This window comes from Limtongia smithiae, assembly GCF_038497785.1.
Source record: "Limtongia smithiae strain NRRL Y-17922 unplaced genomic scaffold V1518scaffold_1, whole genome shotgun sequence".
In the NCBI taxonomy this organism is placed as follows: domain Eukaryota; kingdom Fungi; phylum Ascomycota; class Lipomycetes; order Lipomycetales; family Lipomycetaceae; genus Limtongia; species Limtongia smithiae.
The window spans coordinates 2,563,537-2,579,371 of record NW_027117622.1 but is presented as its reverse complement, the minus strand read 5'-3'; the positions used below and the strand labels follow the sequence as shown (position 1 = coordinate 2,579,371).

Genomic DNA, 15,835 nt, shown 5'->3' with positions numbered 1-15,835 from the left:
GCTCCCCCCCTCTCCTTCGCGCGTTGGGCGCACTGCGCGGGCGTGTGCGCCACGATTCTTGCGTTCGTAGGTGGGCAGGACGCGGACAACAACTATATCCTCAACACGGCGCTGTTCGACCTAGAAAATAACGTCTGGCTGTGTCCCCGCAAGGAGCCCTCCGCCGGCGACTCTCTCGCTCGCGGGTGTGGTTCTTATCGGTCCACCCTCATCTCAGCACACGCAAAGATGTTTCTGTTCTCGAATTTCAACGGCCAGCCCTCAGAGATCTCGCTGAACATGCTGACCCCCGAAAGCGACTCCCCGTTTGCTCCAGTGGACATTGCGATGACAAACGCGCCGCCGTTCCTGCGGTTCCCCAGCGGGGGCGTGCTCTGGGAAAACCTCTTCATCGGCGGAGTGTATCTCACCACTCAGGTGCAAGAGTACGCCGTGTTCGTCTACAACCTGCGCGCGCGCGTTTGGAGCAAGCTCAACTACCACGACGCGGAACTCAACTCGCGCAACACCTCGTGGAATTTTTCTTTTTTCAACGCCGAGCACGCAAAGTACGTGCTTCTTGGCTCGTCGTCGTCCAGCACGTCGTTGCTCTCCGACTACAATGACCGCATCATCAACTTTACAAGCCTGCTCGAGATGGACATCGCCGGCTACGGCATCGTCCCACACACAACCTACTCTGGGCTGAGCCAAAACCTAGGTATCTCAATGCTGCAGGATGGGCTGGCAGACATTGAAATCGCATGTTTTGACCGCCGCAGGCAGGACGACTTCGAGTCCGACGCGTCCGACGCGTCCTCTGTCGCCGAGGATTCGGCTAGCTTCACCACCCGAACCCGCCGGATCGGAGTTCTCAGCAAGGTTTTGGAGAAGCGGTGGGGGGACTACTTTGTCGCGCTCACCGCGGCCGCGAGCACCGCGGCGCGGCGGCACAGCAGCCACGCGAGCGCCGACAGCGGCGGGGATGCACCGGCGGATGGCAACAACAGCCGGAGCCGCGTGCTGTTCATTCCGGAGCGGTACGAGATCGTCGCTGCGCTGGTGCAGTGGTTTTACACGGACGTGCTCGACCCGTCGTGGGATGTCGAGGTGCTGTCGGGCCTGCTGGGCCTCGCGCGCACGTACAAGATTCCCGCGCTGCAGCGAGAGGTGGTCCTGCGGATGCACGAGTTCTTGGACAAGGACCGCGGCGCGCAGAGCGACAGGATCCCCGCGCCGCCCGACGCCGCGGTATCGTTGCGCGACTCCATTTTCTACGCGGCGGCAGCCGTGGGAGAGACGGGGCTGCTCAAGCACGGCCAGGGCTGACGGCGGAGAGTCGTGGCAGCAGTAGTAGTCATAGCAACAGTCAGTCATCTTCATGCAATGATGTAAGTGCGCGGCCCGGGGCCGTGCTCCCAGTAATTAAGCCCACACATGCAGCGGGTACGGCGCCGGACATGACAAGGACAAGCGCACAAACAAGTGCGCGAAAACAGGATTATTAGCGGAACGCGTTTGGGCGCGGGATTTTAACACCCAACGTCGCGCAGAAGTGGCAAGACTTGAGCTGAGTTTGTCGCGTGGTCGCTGGCGGACGTCGCGTCGGCAGAATACGCCTGCGACGCTTCGCCATATATTCGGTTTCACGCCGCCGGCGTGACCTTGCGACGTGCGACAGGCGGGAGGACACGGCGCGGAGCCGCGAACAGCGCGCGCGTGGCATGACAGCGGCCACTTGGGGCGAGGGCGGCCGGCCTCGCAGTTGGCGCAGATAATGTACTGCGCAGCAGTCTGCTCTTCCCGAGCTGTGCCTGTACACTACTCCTGACACTGCAGAGGTCACAGCCACAGCGCGGGATCACAGATGGCACGCGGTGTAAAATAGTCTGACCACAGCACTGCGCGGCGCAGGAGCGGGCGCGAAACAGACGTGGACGGAGGCCAGCTGGCCCGTCGCCTCTACAGCTGTTGCTGCTCCAGACCGCAGGGTTGCGTGTCCGCGCTGTGGAAGAGTGTTCCAGAGTGCCCCAGCGGCCCTGCAAGCGAGGGTACGAGCACCACGCTGCGCCGCAGGCGTCAGCGCACCGCGATATTTGTGCGTGTTTGTAGCAGGAGCGCGGCGCGTCAGGCGGATCAAGCGCTGCGTACGCGTCGCAAGCCACCGACGCGGCGAATACCCATCCTCCAGCCCACGCGCTGCGCGGTTCGCACGCAATCATGTATGCGTCTTTGTCAGAGTGTGCACCGCTGTGCCGCTGCTAACTGATGCGCAGGGCCAGCATCCAAAAAGTGCGAGTCGCGTGCACTCTGTCCTCGTCTGCCCGCTAACCAGGACGCAGCTCTCCATCCAAGGCGTGCGCTCGTTCGACAACCACCAGCGCGAGACGATCCACTTCTACACTCCGCTCACGCTCATCGTCGGCCATAACGGCTCTGGCAAGACCGTATGTTCCCCTCATGCACCCCCTCTGGAGCGGCCGCTCACACGACTGGACACCGCAGACAATCATCGAATGCCTGCGCTACTCCACCACCGGCGACCTCCCGCCCAACAACAAAGGCGGCGCATTCATCCACGACCCGAAAATCGCACGCGACAAGGAAGTCATGGCGCAGGTGCGTCTCGGCTTCACCTCCACCAGCGGCGCGCAGATGATCTGCACGCGGTCGATGCAGTTGTCTGTGAAGAAGGCGTCGCGCACGTTCAAGACGCTGGATGGGCAGCTTGTGGTGACCGGCGCGGACGGAAAGCGCTCGTCGATCTCGTCGCGCTGCGCGGAGCTTGATTTGCAGATGCCGAGGTACTTAGGCGTGTCGAAGGCGATATTGGATTACGTCGTGTTTTGTCACCAGGACGATAGTCTGTGGCCGCTCTCCGAGCCGGCGGCGTTGAAAAAGCGGTTCGACGAGATCTTTGAGGCGCTGAAGTACACAAAAGCACTTGACGCGATCAAAGGCATCCGCAAGGACCTCGCGGTCGACACAAAGGTGTTGCAGAACGACGTGGATCACCTCAAAAACGACAAAGACCGTGCGGACAAGATCCAGTCGCGCGTGGTCCAGCTCGGCGCCGACAGAGAGCGGTATAAAGCCGACGCTAGCCAGCTCAGCGCGGAAATGAAGACGGTCGAGGAGGAGCTCAAGGTGCTGTTCAAATCGAACCAGGAGTTTCAGCAGACGCTGTCGGATCTGAACGAGCGCAGGAGTACCTTAAAGGGATTCCAGGAGCGGGAGCAAGAGCTGGCGAACACAATTGAGATTCTGGATGAGCTTACCGATGACGAGCTACAGCTGCGCATGGATTCGTTCCACGAGGACTTAGGGCATCACCGCCAGGACCTGGAAAACCTGACCGATATTGTCGAGCGACGCAGGGAAGAGCTCGCAGTCGCGCAGCAGAAACGGTCTTCGGCACAGGTAACCGAGGGACTACTGGAAGAGCGCGCCGCGAGTAACGATGCCCAGCGCGGGCGGCGGCAGGAGCTCGCAAAGGTGATCTCGCGACAACACAATATCGCGGGGTTTGACATGTTGCTGGACGACGCCAAGATTGCCGAGTTTCATGAGAAATTACAGTGCTACGCGCGCCAATTCGCCGACGCCGCGAAGCGGATTAAGAGGGAGGGGCAGCTGGACGTCGACGACGCACAGACAAAGTTGAGCGAGGTGAAGAGCGACAAGACGCAGTATGAGCTGCAGGTCTCGATGCACAAAAGCGCGAATGCAAAGCGGGCGGACGAGATTCGAAGGCTGCAAACGCAGATTGACGCCATCAGCATCGACGAGGCGGACATCTTGTACGAGAAATCGCAGTACGAGGGTAAGATCAAGAGCCTCGAGGCCGCGCGCGCGGTCATGGAGCAGATGGATTTTCCGGGGCAGCAGGCGGCGAAAACGGCGCAGTTGCGCGGAGTCGAGGCGCAGCTTGAGGCTGTCAATAACGAGCTTGCGATGTCGAACAAGCAATCCGACATGCGCGCAAAACTGGGTATCATGCAGGAAGACATGGTAAAGCGCGAGAAAACGATCGACGCGATCGCGTCTGTGAATGCCGAGCGCTATAAGCAACTCACGGGCGTGGAGTTTGACAAGAACACGGTTGAGGCGGCGTTCAAGGTCGCGTACGATGACTTGCAGGTCGAGTTGCAGCGCGAGCAGAAGCAGCACGAGATGAGCACGAGGGAGTTATCGCAGCTCGAGACGCGGTATGAGCTTGTGAAGCAGGAGTTGGAAGCAAAGCAGACCGCGCTGGGACGACTGCTCGGCGTGTATGAGGACAAGATGGGTGACGGTGTCAGTGTGGACGAGTACGATTCCGAGGTCGAGAAGGTTGAGCAACAGCTCGAAGACAACGCAACGAATCTTGCGCAATTCGATTTCGTGCTGAAGTATTACAAGAGCGCGATCCAAAAAGCAGAAGAATTTCGCTGTTGCACGCTGTGCGAGCGGCCGTTTGCGGATAGCGACGACGACGACCAGGAAGAAGAAGAAGACGACGACGACGGGATGCATATGCACACCGCGAAATTCATCAAGAGCGTGAACAGCAGGCTCAGGAAGCTGACGAGAGAAACTTTCGAAGCAAAAGCGGCGGAGTTGAACACGGATCTTACGTTGCTGCGGGGGCTCGCCGGGGATGTGATCCGCATTCGTGAATTGCAGCGCACGATTCCTGGGCTGAGCAAGCAGGTCATGGCGGTCGGCGGGGATCTCGAAGTCGCGGGTGTTCACGTCGAGAAGTGCACGGACTTGGTCGCCGGCGTGCGCCAGCGCATAAACGATCTCGACACTCTCCGCAAACCCGTCGGCGACATCACGCGCGCGCTTAAAGAGCTCGCTGATATCAGCGCGACGGTCGCGGAGTACCAATCCCAGCTCAACGACTCTGGGATGGTCCGCTCGCTGCAGGAAGTCGAGCGCGAGCGACAACGACTAACCGACGACGCGACGCAGTGCCGGCGGGAGCTGCAAAGGCTCGCGGACGATCGCGAGGTGCAACGCACGCAGATCGCGCTCGCGGACGGACAGGCGCGGGATCGCAAGTTGCAGCTAACCGCAAACGAGAACATGTTTAACAACAAGCAGTCGTTGATCAACAGGGTGGGCGAGATAAGCAAGGAACGCGCCGACACCGCGCACACGATACAGGGACTCGAGATGAAGCTTGTTGCACTTGTACCGGCGATCGAGGAGCGTGTGAAGCACTACACAGGCATGCGGGATCGGTATCGGCGGCAGGAGGAAGACGCGCTGCGCGACGCGAGCAAGGTCGCGAGCAGTCTCGCCGAGTTTGACGCAATACACGCCAGCATAACGGCCTTCGAAGCCAACAACGGAGCGGACAAACTCGAGCGCGCGCGCGCGCGCGTGGAGAAGTACGAAAATCGCGTCGCCGCGTGCGAGGCGGAGCTTGAGAGCGCGACGGAGAAGCGGAATGAGCTTGATAAGGCACTTGCGAATATGAGCGTGGAGCAGCGCAAGATCTCGGATAACATGCAGCTGAGGCAGATGCGAGCGAAGATGCGCGCGGTGGCAGAGGAGGTAAGGGCGTTGGAGGCGAAGAACGCGGAGCATGAGAAGGAGCGGTTTGAACAGAACTTGCAGCGTTTGCGGAATAACCACACGCGGTTGAACGCTGAGGTGAGTTTTTTTTTTGTGGGAGGGGAGGGTATGGTGGGGTCTTGCTAATATGTACAGTACGGAAGCAAGATTGGCGAAATCAAGCAGATGGACGATCAACTACGGCGGTCGGAGCTGGAGCTCAGGACGGAGTTTCGCGAGGTGCATAAGATATATAAGGAGAACCTAATGAAGTTAAAGGTGAAGACCGCCACGCACGAGGACCTGGCAAAGTACAGCAAAGCCGTGGACAGCGCAATCATGCGATACCACAGTCTCAAGATGGAGGAAATCAACCGCATCATCGACGAGCTGTGGAAGCGGACCTACAGCGGCACGGACGTGGACACGATTCTGATCCGGTCGGATGACGAGACCGGCAAGGGTAACCGCTCGTACAACTACCGCGTATGCATGGTAAAGCAGGACGCTGAACTCGACATGCGTGGGCGCTGCAGCGCGGGACAGAAGGTGCTCGCGAGCATCATCATCCGGCTTGCCCTCGCGGAGTGCTTCGGCGTGAACTGCGGCATCATCGCGCTGGATGAGCCGACGACGAACCTCGATCGCGAAAACGTGAAGTCGCTCGCGCGGAGCCTGGGAAATATTATCGAGGCGCGCCGCGCGCAGCGGAATTTCCAGCTGATTGTGATTACACACGACGAGGAGTTTCTGAGGTTCATGAACGGGGCGAACTACTGCGAGTACTACTTCCGAGTGTCGCGAAACGAGAACCAAAAGTCGCAGATAGAGCGGCAGAGCATGAGTGACGTATTCGAGTAGCTAACGGGGTTGAAATGAAAATCCGTGACGAAGAAAGTAGTGATATTGGACTCGCGTGCGCGGCGGGCGCGAGGTCATGTGGGATAAACCAGGGCAGAGGATTTGCGGGGGCGGTGCGGCGAAGGGGAGATGGAAATTGGAGATAGGGCGAGTCAGAGAGGGAGCTATTCCTCCACAGCTGTACTCACGTAATCGTGTGGGGTAAGCCGTCCGTACCCCGCACTGACCCTTCCGCGGGATGTGCACCGGTTTAGTGTGCAGCGAGCTGTGCGTGTGAAAGTGCCTATCGTGGGGCTGTGTGTCCCCGGCCGGCGCTGTTGTGAAATGCGCGCCGGCCGGAATCCAAACGCGCTGACCCCGCCTGCCCTGCGCGTTGTCGTCACTTCCCGTTCTCCGCCTCGCTTTCCACGTCTCGTCAGGAGCACTCAATGAAACCTGCCATGCGCGCCGTGCTGCTCTGTCTGCTCGCGCTTGGCTCCTCCACCGCCGCGGCGGCGCTCGAACCGCTCGCCGTAGACGACGCCTTCACTGCCGTGTTCCCCCTCCCTCCGCAAGAGTCGCGTGCGCTCCTCGGCAAACGCCAGTTCTACTTCCCGACGCGCGAGCCCTTCCCGCAGTGGCTGCGCGACAAGACCGGCATGCACCAGTGGCCAGGCCTCGACGCGCCGTACGTCAAGGGCATGGACTTTGACTTTCGCGGCATCCCAAACATCCCGCAATACGGTTAGTTTTAATTGGTGTTTCGCTCCACCAGACAAATGGGCACGCGCTGATAATAAGTGTGGTAGATCAGGCGACGTGCTGGAAAGCGATTGCGCCGCATATCTGTTCTTTTGACTGCGGGTTGTTGAACATCTTTTCTGCGCTTCCCCGCCGCGATGACGTCTAACAATTATTTGTCACAGACACTGCGTCGGGCCCGATGATATCCGCCACTGCAATCGTACGCCGCTCGCCTACCGTTTAGTCACCGCCTCAGAGCTAACTGCTGCTTCCCGCAGACCTCGTGCAGACCTTCGACGACGGCCCCACCGCTGACACTCCCACGCTCCTCAACTACCTCCGCCACGCTGGCAACCGCAAGGCATCGTTCTTTGTCCTTGGCATCCAGACACTTGTATACCCCGAAATCTTCCGCGAAATGCGCCGCGACGGGCATTTTCTCGCGTCGCACACCTACGGCCACAAGCACCTGCCCAGCCTGTCCAACGAGCAGATCGTGGGTCAGCTGCAGTGGTCAATCTGGGCCATGAACGCGACCGCGGGAGTCATCCCCAAGTATTTCCGCCCGCCTTTTGGCGGGGTTGATAACCGTGTGCGGGAGATCGCGCGCAGGCTGGGATTGACTGTTATTGTGTGGGATCTGGATACCAACGACTGGCGTCTGAACGATCGCTCCCGCACGGAAGGCGAGGTGTTGGATCAGATCCGGGCGTGGAAGACGTCGCATATCACCGGCATCATGCTCGAGCATGATAATACCCAGCACACGGTCGGCGCCGGGATTCAGATAAGCAATATCATCGGCGGGGACAGCTTCGTTGCCGCGGGCTGCGGCAAGGATCCGAACGCTGCGTGGTATCAGTAGTATACCCGGCTCTGTGACTCTTTTATACCTTTGCTCGGTTGGGACTGTTTTCGTGCATGACGTTCTGTTTCTTCTGTTCACTCGTTCGCGCTTATATTAATGGTGCCACGGAATCGCTATGATAGACACATGCATTTTTGTGGGTTTTGACACAATTCGGATAGAATAGCGTATGAATATAATTACAATCAAAAGCAATTGATCACGAATATGATGAATCGTAGTTTAACCCGTTCGTTGATAACCAAACCGCGAAGAGCGCGGCATCGCAATAATCGCCTGGGAGTCATTCATCTCTTACCGTCGCCGCGGGTGCGGCGTATTTGAGGATCTTTCGTAGACTCATCAATCCCATCTCACGGTTCGACTGCCACCAAGCCACTTCTGTGCGCTTGCTACATATATATCCGGCACCTAGCCCACTTGGAATTGATTATTGACTTCTTGCGTCAGTTTGTGCTTGGACAGTGGAAATGGCACCAACGCCATGCTATGGTATGCACATCCACCTCATTGACGTGAGGCGAAGCAGAGGGACAATAGCTAACTCAAGACAGTGCGAGTTACGGAGGAGCCGGAAAACCCGTTCTTCAGTGTTGTGCAGGGCCAGAAAGTGGCAATCATCCCTGAGTTCACGCTCGAGTCTGGAATGGTCATACGGAACTTCCCCGTCGCGTACAAGACGTGGGGCAAGTTGAACGCTGAATGCAACAATGTCATGGTGATTTGCCATGCGCTGACGGGCTCGGCGGATGTTAGTGATTGGTATGTTTTGTCGCGGTGTGAGAAGGTGAAGATGTGCTGATGGGAGTATCAGGTGGGGACCACTAATAGGGCCGGGGAAGGCGTTTGATATCTCCCGGTTTTTCATTATTTGTCTGAACTCGCTAGGATCGCCGTACGGATCTGCATCACCATGCACGCTCAATGGGGAGACGGGGAAGATGTACGGGCCAGAGTTCCCGCTGGTCACCGTCCGCGATGATGTCAAGTGTGTTAACCCCACGCATCGTTGAACGAACGCAGGCTAACAATGATCAGCATACACAAACTTATCCTCGATGACTTAGGCATCGCCCAGATCGCGGTATGCATCGGCGGATCCATGGGTGGCATGCTTGTTCTTGAGTATGCGTTTTTTGGACCAAGCTACGTGCGCTCCATCGTACCCCTCGCGACATCCTCGCGGCACAGCGCTTGGTGCATCTCTTGGGGCGAGGCGCAGCGACAGTGCATCTACTCCGACCCGAAATACGCAGACGGTTACTACACCTTCGACGACCCGCCGAACTCCGGGCTAGGCGCGGCGCGCATGTCGGCGCTGCTCACATACCGCTCGCGGGATAGTTTCGAGACAAAATTCTCGCGCAACGTTCCGGATCCGAGTAGGCATCGCACGATCAACGCGCCGCAGCGGGCGCCGGAGACGGTGTCGGAGGAGAACTGGGCGGTGCACAACGAGGGCTTCAAGAACGGCAAGAAGCTTGCGTCGGTGTCTCGCGAGACTACGCCGACACCGGGCGAGGCGACTTCCGCCGTAGCGGCATCGTCTGTGTCGTCGTCGCCGGCAGGGGGATCCCCGCTGACCCATGTCTCGTCCTCCTCATCGCTGCAGGGCAACCGGCGGCCGCAAACGTTCTTCACCGCGCAGAGCTACCTGCGGTACCAGGGCGACAAGTTCGTGAAGCGCTTCGACGCGAACTGTTACATCGCCATCACGCGCAAGCTCGACACACACGACATCTCGCGCGACCGCGGCGACGACGTGAGACATGCCCTCACTACGCTCACGCAGCCCGCGCTCGTCATCGGCATCGAATCCGACGGCTTGTTCACCTTTGCGGAGCAGCAGGAAATTGCTACATACATGCCCAATGCGCGGCTGGCGAAGATCAACTCGCCCGAGGGCCATGATGCGTTTTTGCTCGAGTTCGCGGAGGTGAATCGGCTGATTGTGAATTTCTTAGAGGAGACATTACCAGATATCATGAGCAGGGAGGGTGCGCAAATTCTTTCCGATGCGGAGGAGCTTGAGGATGTCAAGTATAACAGCACCGTGGGCGAGGTTGAGGATCTCACGACGTGGTAAATTCGCATTTAATTATAGTAGTCAGAACGGATGTATGATACGGCGCCAAATGCAAAGATTTCTATCAAACAATAATGTACAACAAGCAAAACCCTTTTTAACCCGACTTATTCTTTTTCCGCTGCACCTCCTCCCATTCCTTATCCAGCTGCCACCCAGCTTTGTAATTCTCCCGAATGTGCAGGAACTTGCACGAGTCGCCGTACCCGCAGAAACCGGTCTGCTTGTAATCTTTACACACGTCGGGCTGATAATCAGTGACGGTAGTGCTACGGATATTCGACGACGCGCGCATCGGTCCGATTTTCTTCGTCATTGATTCGCGCGGCGTGGTGAATTTGCGGTAGTTGGCGTTACCGGAATACACGCCTTCTTTGTATTCCTCCTTCTCATCGGCGGTTGTCGGCTTATTCCCGTCGTCGCCGTCGTAAAAGGCGCTGGTTTTGGTGATGTCCGTTGAATTCGAGACCGACGCATCGCCGGTGGTTTGGTGGTGCACGCCGCCTGTGATTTCGTTCTTTGAGACACCGATTTTGGAGCTTCCGTTCGCAGAACTTGTGATGGTGTCGGATATTCCCGCAACATTCCGTTTTCGCTTGCGCACGAGAGAGGTTTTTGGGGTTGCGCCATTGTCGGAGCTGTCACTGTCGTTGTCGCTGGAGTCGCTGGAGGAGTTGGATGCCGGCGTGTCGTCGGCGACGACTTTCTTTTGTTCGTCTGTAGCAGCAGCGGCAGGTTTGGTCACGCGTTTGCGCATATTTGCAAATTTGGCCGATGGCTTTTTGAAAAATGGGACTGTGGAGCTCGAGGACATGGTTGTAACGGTTGTCTTGTCGGTTGCCGTCCTGGCAAGCGTTGAAAGTAGTGCAGCTGGGGAAGAGAAAGTGGCGAGTGCGGAGATGTGTGGCTGACAAATGAGGCGGTGCAGAGTAGCGGGTAAGGGTTTATACACAGGGGGGATCCTTTAGCAGACAACGCTTCGACGCAAGCAGTTTGCTCTATCCGTTCAAAGCTCATGAATAGTCAAATCCCTATTCTCGCACCAGCAGCTTTTCACGCGGTACTTAGCTGTATTTTAAACTTGGGGTAAGTATGTGTTATGTGCAGCGCGATGACTCCTATACGTCTTCGTTCAGCAATCTCCCAAAGGTATGCTGAACGTCGTGCGGGCACCCCACCGTAATTGATTCAGTCTTCCTAGTTCTGCACGCGGCACGAATTAAAAAAGAAGAGCACCTACGATTCCAGCATGGTCTCCCACTGCAGTACTAAGTAGGCCCAAAGAAGGTTAACGAGTGTTGATCGGACGGGGAACTGTGCTTTCTCCTTGGTATGGCCCTTCCTGTCAAACAACATAAGTTCACTCCGTTATACCGCGACGACCAGAAGCGCGAGAAGCCCTACGTGTCAATGCCAGAAATCGGTATTATCATTAATTGCAAACATCATCTAGCAATTTCAACCGTGGACTGACAGCTAATAATACACAGTCTTCTCGAGCACACAATGTCAAAACCAGTCCGCTTGTCTTACTTGCAGTACAAAAACTACACAATCTATAGCCAACTGCTCGATCTCTCACTGACGCCGGCACACAAAAACCATCACCGTGTTCTGCTCGCCAATACTCAAACGACCGGTATTCCAAAATCATGTGCCTCGGCCCCCAGAACCGATGCATCGGCAGCTCGCTTTTGGGGAGGTTGCGCAACATGAACTTTGCCATATGCGTCACGCCATGCGCGTGTACGGGGAAGTTAACATCAATCGTGCCGTTTTCGCCACACAACTTCTCATTGTACTCGCATCGATCACATTAGTGTTGAAGCATGGTCCCGTCGTATGCATTGCAGTTGCGCGTGGTGGTCTGCCGTTTGGTGGCGTCTTGGGCCGGATGTGGGCCGGATGCGGATTCGCAGTCGCACAAGTGTACCGAGTCTGGTCACAGAACTAGAGAAGGCTGCACGTACGGGGTATAGAACATCAGCTTGGCGCACGGCAGTTTCTGCCTCCAGAGATGTAGCACAATCAGACATATCATCACACTCAGAATCGCCAAATAAAGGACCCTGGACAGGCATGGGGCATGCGAACTCAGAACCTTCAGAATACTTCATCCGTTCACCGACCGATGCCGCCACATCTGCCGGCGCGGAACCTACCCAAGATAGTATCTGAGCATCGAAAAGAATACTCAGCTCCAGCGTCTCATTAGAATCAGATATCACATCAGATAGCTTCTCGCCGGGAACATTGATAGAGCAGTCGGTATCGATATTCTTGAAGTCGGATATGCCGATAACGGACGAATAATTGTAATCTCGTAGAGAACGAGAGTGAGAACAACGCCAAGGAGTACATGGAAATTGATAGGCTTGTAGTAAACCGCGAACGTGCAGTCGTATGCAGGCGCTTAGGTGTCGGAAACCTCAGGACCGACACAGAAGCGAACGCTGCACGGCGGCGATGTAGCTTCGCAAGAGACTTCCCCGGTCATGACCATCTTCATAAGTAGTATCGCCTTCGACTTCGGCTTCCTGTCATACGCCGGAACTGCAGCGGTGATGACGTTGTCGTCCAGGGTCTTCTTGAAAATATCCGTTAGCTTTCAAAGACGCTGCCCCTATGTTGGTCGTGACGGTGCCAGGGCAGCGTCGGTTTCGGGTGGGAGCTGTTTAAAACAACCATTATCCGAGGTCGAGTGGGCGAGAACCGGCGTATGGTGGAGGAGCATCAACGGGATTCGTATTTGAACGGAAAGTAATCACAGAGTACGGTCGAGGAACGGAATTCGGTCATCGGTCTGTTATGGTACTGTGAGGTGTTCAGCGCTGAATCTCAACGTGAAGGTCACGCGATACAGCGCGACGCGTCGTCGCTCGAACATCACACACAATGGCTAAGCAGGCACCAACAGCGAAAAGCCTGTACTTGTCTAAGCCTTGTTTATTCAAAGTTGATTCCTCTCTTCATTCAACTAGGTATGCATCAGCAAGTTTGATGAAGAAGCTAGACGTTCCGAAGCGCACTACTGTCCTAGACTTTGGCAATATAAATCCCCCTACATGGTGTCAGGTGAATGCCAGGTTAGCATAGGCAAACAGACAGACTGGTGTGCAATTTTAGTCAGCGAAGTGCGCGTACGCGATCCGCAATATGACACTGCGCCAGCTGGGACGGGCAACTTACGCTATCCACAGTGGTTGTAAGTCTCGCGTCCATTACAACATAGATTCGCTAAATCACCTAGAAGGAGCGCCATCATTGACACAATATACTCGAGAACCCAGAAATCTAACTTGCGGCTGCGTACATTTCAAAATTAGCACACCTGATACGATCTAGTGCTCAGTCAGTCTATCTGTTCATACTAAATCAATAAGCAGATCTTCCTCTCATCGCGGCTAGCGCCTCTTTCAGTGTCTACAATTACGTCGAGCAGAGCTCTTCTGTGGTGTTGCAGCTATTGGAGAAATATCTGCTGTAAGGTCGAGCGCGAGACTGCGGTACGTACATTCGCAACCTCCCAAACCCCACCTATGCTGAACGCAGGAGTATCGAGCAGCAGAAGTAGCGCAGAACCCGGGGAGATTTTGGCCTTGTTTATGAAATAGATTTTCAAACGAAATGGTGCAGCCGTTGACGGCGAGGCAGGCGAACTTTGACTATGCGCCGGTGGCGGTGAAAGTCGTTTATACAAGTGGAGTCGGGAAAGAGATCTTGCAAGTCGGCGTATCGGGGGTATATATCGTGGAAGGCGATGATGAGGAGAATGGACTTGTCTTTACCATGTAAGGTGTCGCTGTTTGAATGGGGACGTATGACTAGGCTGTTAACATGGATATAGATCATCGGTGTTGGCGAGTAAGGATGTGAGGATGAATCCCCAGTGCAGCTTCTTTGTGGCCAGTGCGGAGAGCGTGTCTTCCGGTATGTCGCCACATGCCGTCGTGGAATTGAAAGTAGAAAGAAACTCATCGGTCTGCAGATAGTGTATCATGGACACCGGCGGACGCATACAGCTCCTACGACCTTCCAGGTCTACGATCATTCATCTCCCGAACCTCGGTGGCGTCGATGCAATTCCACCCGTTATCAACAGACCTTGCGGAACCGGGCTTACTTGCCGTTTTTCGTCCACGACGACAAATACCCGCTCTGCTGCGCAGATTTGCTCCCGTTATGACTTCTGGAGGAGTCGCGCCCGGCACGTTGGTACTCGTCGAGGGCGCACCGTTCGTGGTCGATTCGCCAGCAGTGTTTCTCGGGTTCCAAACCGCGGGGACGGTTAGCTTCGTCGAAAAACCATCATCGTCGGGAGTGGTGTTGTCTGATGTACGGTATCTGGAAGGGCTTGAAGGCGCTGCTGTTATGGTGCGGGCGGATGCGGACGAGGACGCCTCTAGCGTGGGGATTGTTGCTGGTGCGCTACGGAAAACGAACGGTGAGGGCGAGTTATGTGTGATTTACCCGTGGACGGCGATAATCCGAGATCTGGGGTCCCAGCTTCAGAATCTCGCAGGTGCGCAGGAGCTGAAAAGTTCGATGCTGATTCTTAACGACACATCTATGGAGGCGATCTCAGCGGTCTCTACAAGAACACAGGACGTCGTGAAAGCGGTTAGCAAGACGGTAGTTTGCATTTACGTTGTTCACGGAAACCGGAGCAAACGCACATGGGGCAGCGGCATCATCATCGCACCTGATATGGTCGTGACGAACCTGCACGTTGCTCCGCTAGACGCCGCCTGTATCACAGTGCGAACTTCGCTGAATTCGAAAGCGATACGAGTGGTTTCCTCGACGAGACCGGTGGAGGGGATGGATATCGTGTTTTTAAGGGTGGATGAGCCTTTTGACATGTTTGCACGAGTGGAGCATGAAGTGGAGATAAGGGGTGGAGCGAAGGTAATGTCGATTGGATACGGTCTGTACTCGTCGCAGGCGACGGGGGTGGGGACACTGGATGGCGAGCCGCTGGTGTCAAGGGGGATTATCACGCAGGTCGTCAAGCTTCCGTTAGAGGACGGAAGCCCTGCAGAACAAATGATGTTGGCCACCTCCGCAGCGTGCTGGAACGGATCTTCTGGTGGCGGGTTATTTGCGATGCCTGAGGGGAAACTAGTGGGGATGATCACGAGCAACGCGAAGGTGGAAAGTACGGGGATGATATATCCGCAACTCGGCTTCGCGATTCCAACAGCTGTGCTCCGCGCGGGTCTCGACGCGGTGCTCTGTGGGGGACATGTGCAGACGAGTGAGCGAGTGAAGCGGCTATGGACGATGCAGAGCACACACAAGGATGTGCCGCAAGACACTAAAAAAGTTAAGCTGTAGTTTATCAGTACACACACGATCTAACGCCAAGTCTTCAGAAATCAACTCTCTTGCGATTCTCATACACGCACTGTCGTTTCCACGGGTGTAAAACGAGGAAAAAACATGCACGCTCAAATTTGGCTTTTGTGATATTCATCATCAGACGATTGTAGTATATAGTCACTCGTGTCGTTGCGTAACGCGTTGTAGATCAGCGCCGTTAGGACCTTCTATTCCGATATCTGTTCTGTGTGATCAGTGGCCGCACGAGAACGTACACCTCATTTTCTTAAATATTTTCATCATCAAGAAAGCGGCACTAAGGGCTATTATTAACGGTTCTTAACATGACAGAAGAAAGTAGGACATACCCGGGGCGCCGGCAACAGTCTGAGTGACCATACACGCAAGAGGAAGCGGCGTCCTTGCCTGTTCTGTACTGCGGTAGCAAGCGC

The 15,835-nt window shown here is 56.0% G+C and overlaps 6 protein-coding genes across 6 annotated transcripts; 5 read left to right on the top strand and 1 right to left on the bottom strand.

Moving 5' to 3' along the window:
* Positions 1-327: 327 nt before the first annotated feature.
* V1518DRAFT_436611 (uncharacterized protein) lies at positions 328-1,308 on the top strand (the record flags this gene model as incomplete). The annotated part of the gene is made up of 1 exon (XM_066906301.1): positions 328-1,308. One exon carries the CDS (start codon positions 328-330, stop codon positions 1,306-1,308), a length of 981 nt encoding a protein of 326 aa, XP_066762706.1.
* Positions 1,309-2,115: 807 nt separating this feature from the next.
* On the top strand, positions 2,116-6,547 carry V1518DRAFT_410891 (P-loop containing nucleoside triphosphate hydrolase protein). The gene is made up of 5 exons (XM_066902715.1): positions 2,116-2,201; positions 2,256-2,271; positions 2,322-2,426; positions 2,485-5,622; positions 5,680-6,547. Coding segments are annotated over exons 1-5 (3,966 nt in total). The 5' UTR covers positions 2,116-2,199; the 3' UTR covers positions 6,385-6,547.
* Positions 6,548-6,755: 208 nt separating this feature from the next.
* V1518DRAFT_410888 (chitin deacetylase 2) lies at positions 6,756-8,178 on the top strand. Its single transcript, XM_066902714.1, has 4 exons — positions 6,756-7,107; positions 7,173-7,227; positions 7,290-7,327; positions 7,386-8,178. The coding sequence occupies exons 1-4, from the start codon at positions 6,813-6,815 to the stop codon at positions 7,970-7,972; spliced, it is 975 nt and encodes a 324-aa protein (XP_066762704.1). The 5' UTR covers positions 6,756-6,812; the 3' UTR covers positions 7,973-8,178.
* A 61-nt stretch (positions 8,179-8,239) lies between these two features.
* Positions 8,240-10,130, top strand: V1518DRAFT_410886 (Alpha/Beta hydrolase protein). The gene is made up of 4 exons (XM_066902713.1): positions 8,240-8,467; positions 8,530-8,737; positions 8,790-8,963; positions 9,014-10,130. Exons 1-4 carry the CDS (start codon positions 8,446-8,448, stop codon positions 10,059-10,061), a joined length of 1,452 nt encoding a protein of 483 aa, XP_066762703.1. The 5' UTR covers positions 8,240-8,445; the 3' UTR covers positions 10,062-10,130.
* On the bottom strand, positions 10,055-10,967 carry V1518DRAFT_410883 (uncharacterized protein). Its single transcript, XM_066902712.1, has one exon. It carries the CDS (start codon positions 10,873-10,875, stop codon positions 10,159-10,161), a length of 717 nt encoding a protein of 238 aa, XP_066762702.1. The 5' UTR covers positions 10,876-10,967; the 3' UTR covers positions 10,055-10,158.
* Positions 10,968-14,681: 3,714 nt separating this feature from the next.
* V1518DRAFT_410873 (trypsin-like cysteine/serine peptidase domain-containing protein) lies at positions 14,682-15,815 on the top strand. The gene is made up of 2 exons (XM_066902711.1): positions 14,682-15,699; positions 15,752-15,815. The coding sequence occupies exon 1, from the start codon at positions 14,769-14,771 to the stop codon at positions 15,396-15,398; it is 630 nt and encodes a 209-aa protein (XP_066762701.1). The 5' UTR covers positions 14,682-14,768; the 3' UTR covers positions 15,399-15,699; positions 15,752-15,815.
* Positions 15,816-15,835: the final 20 nt, after the last annotated feature.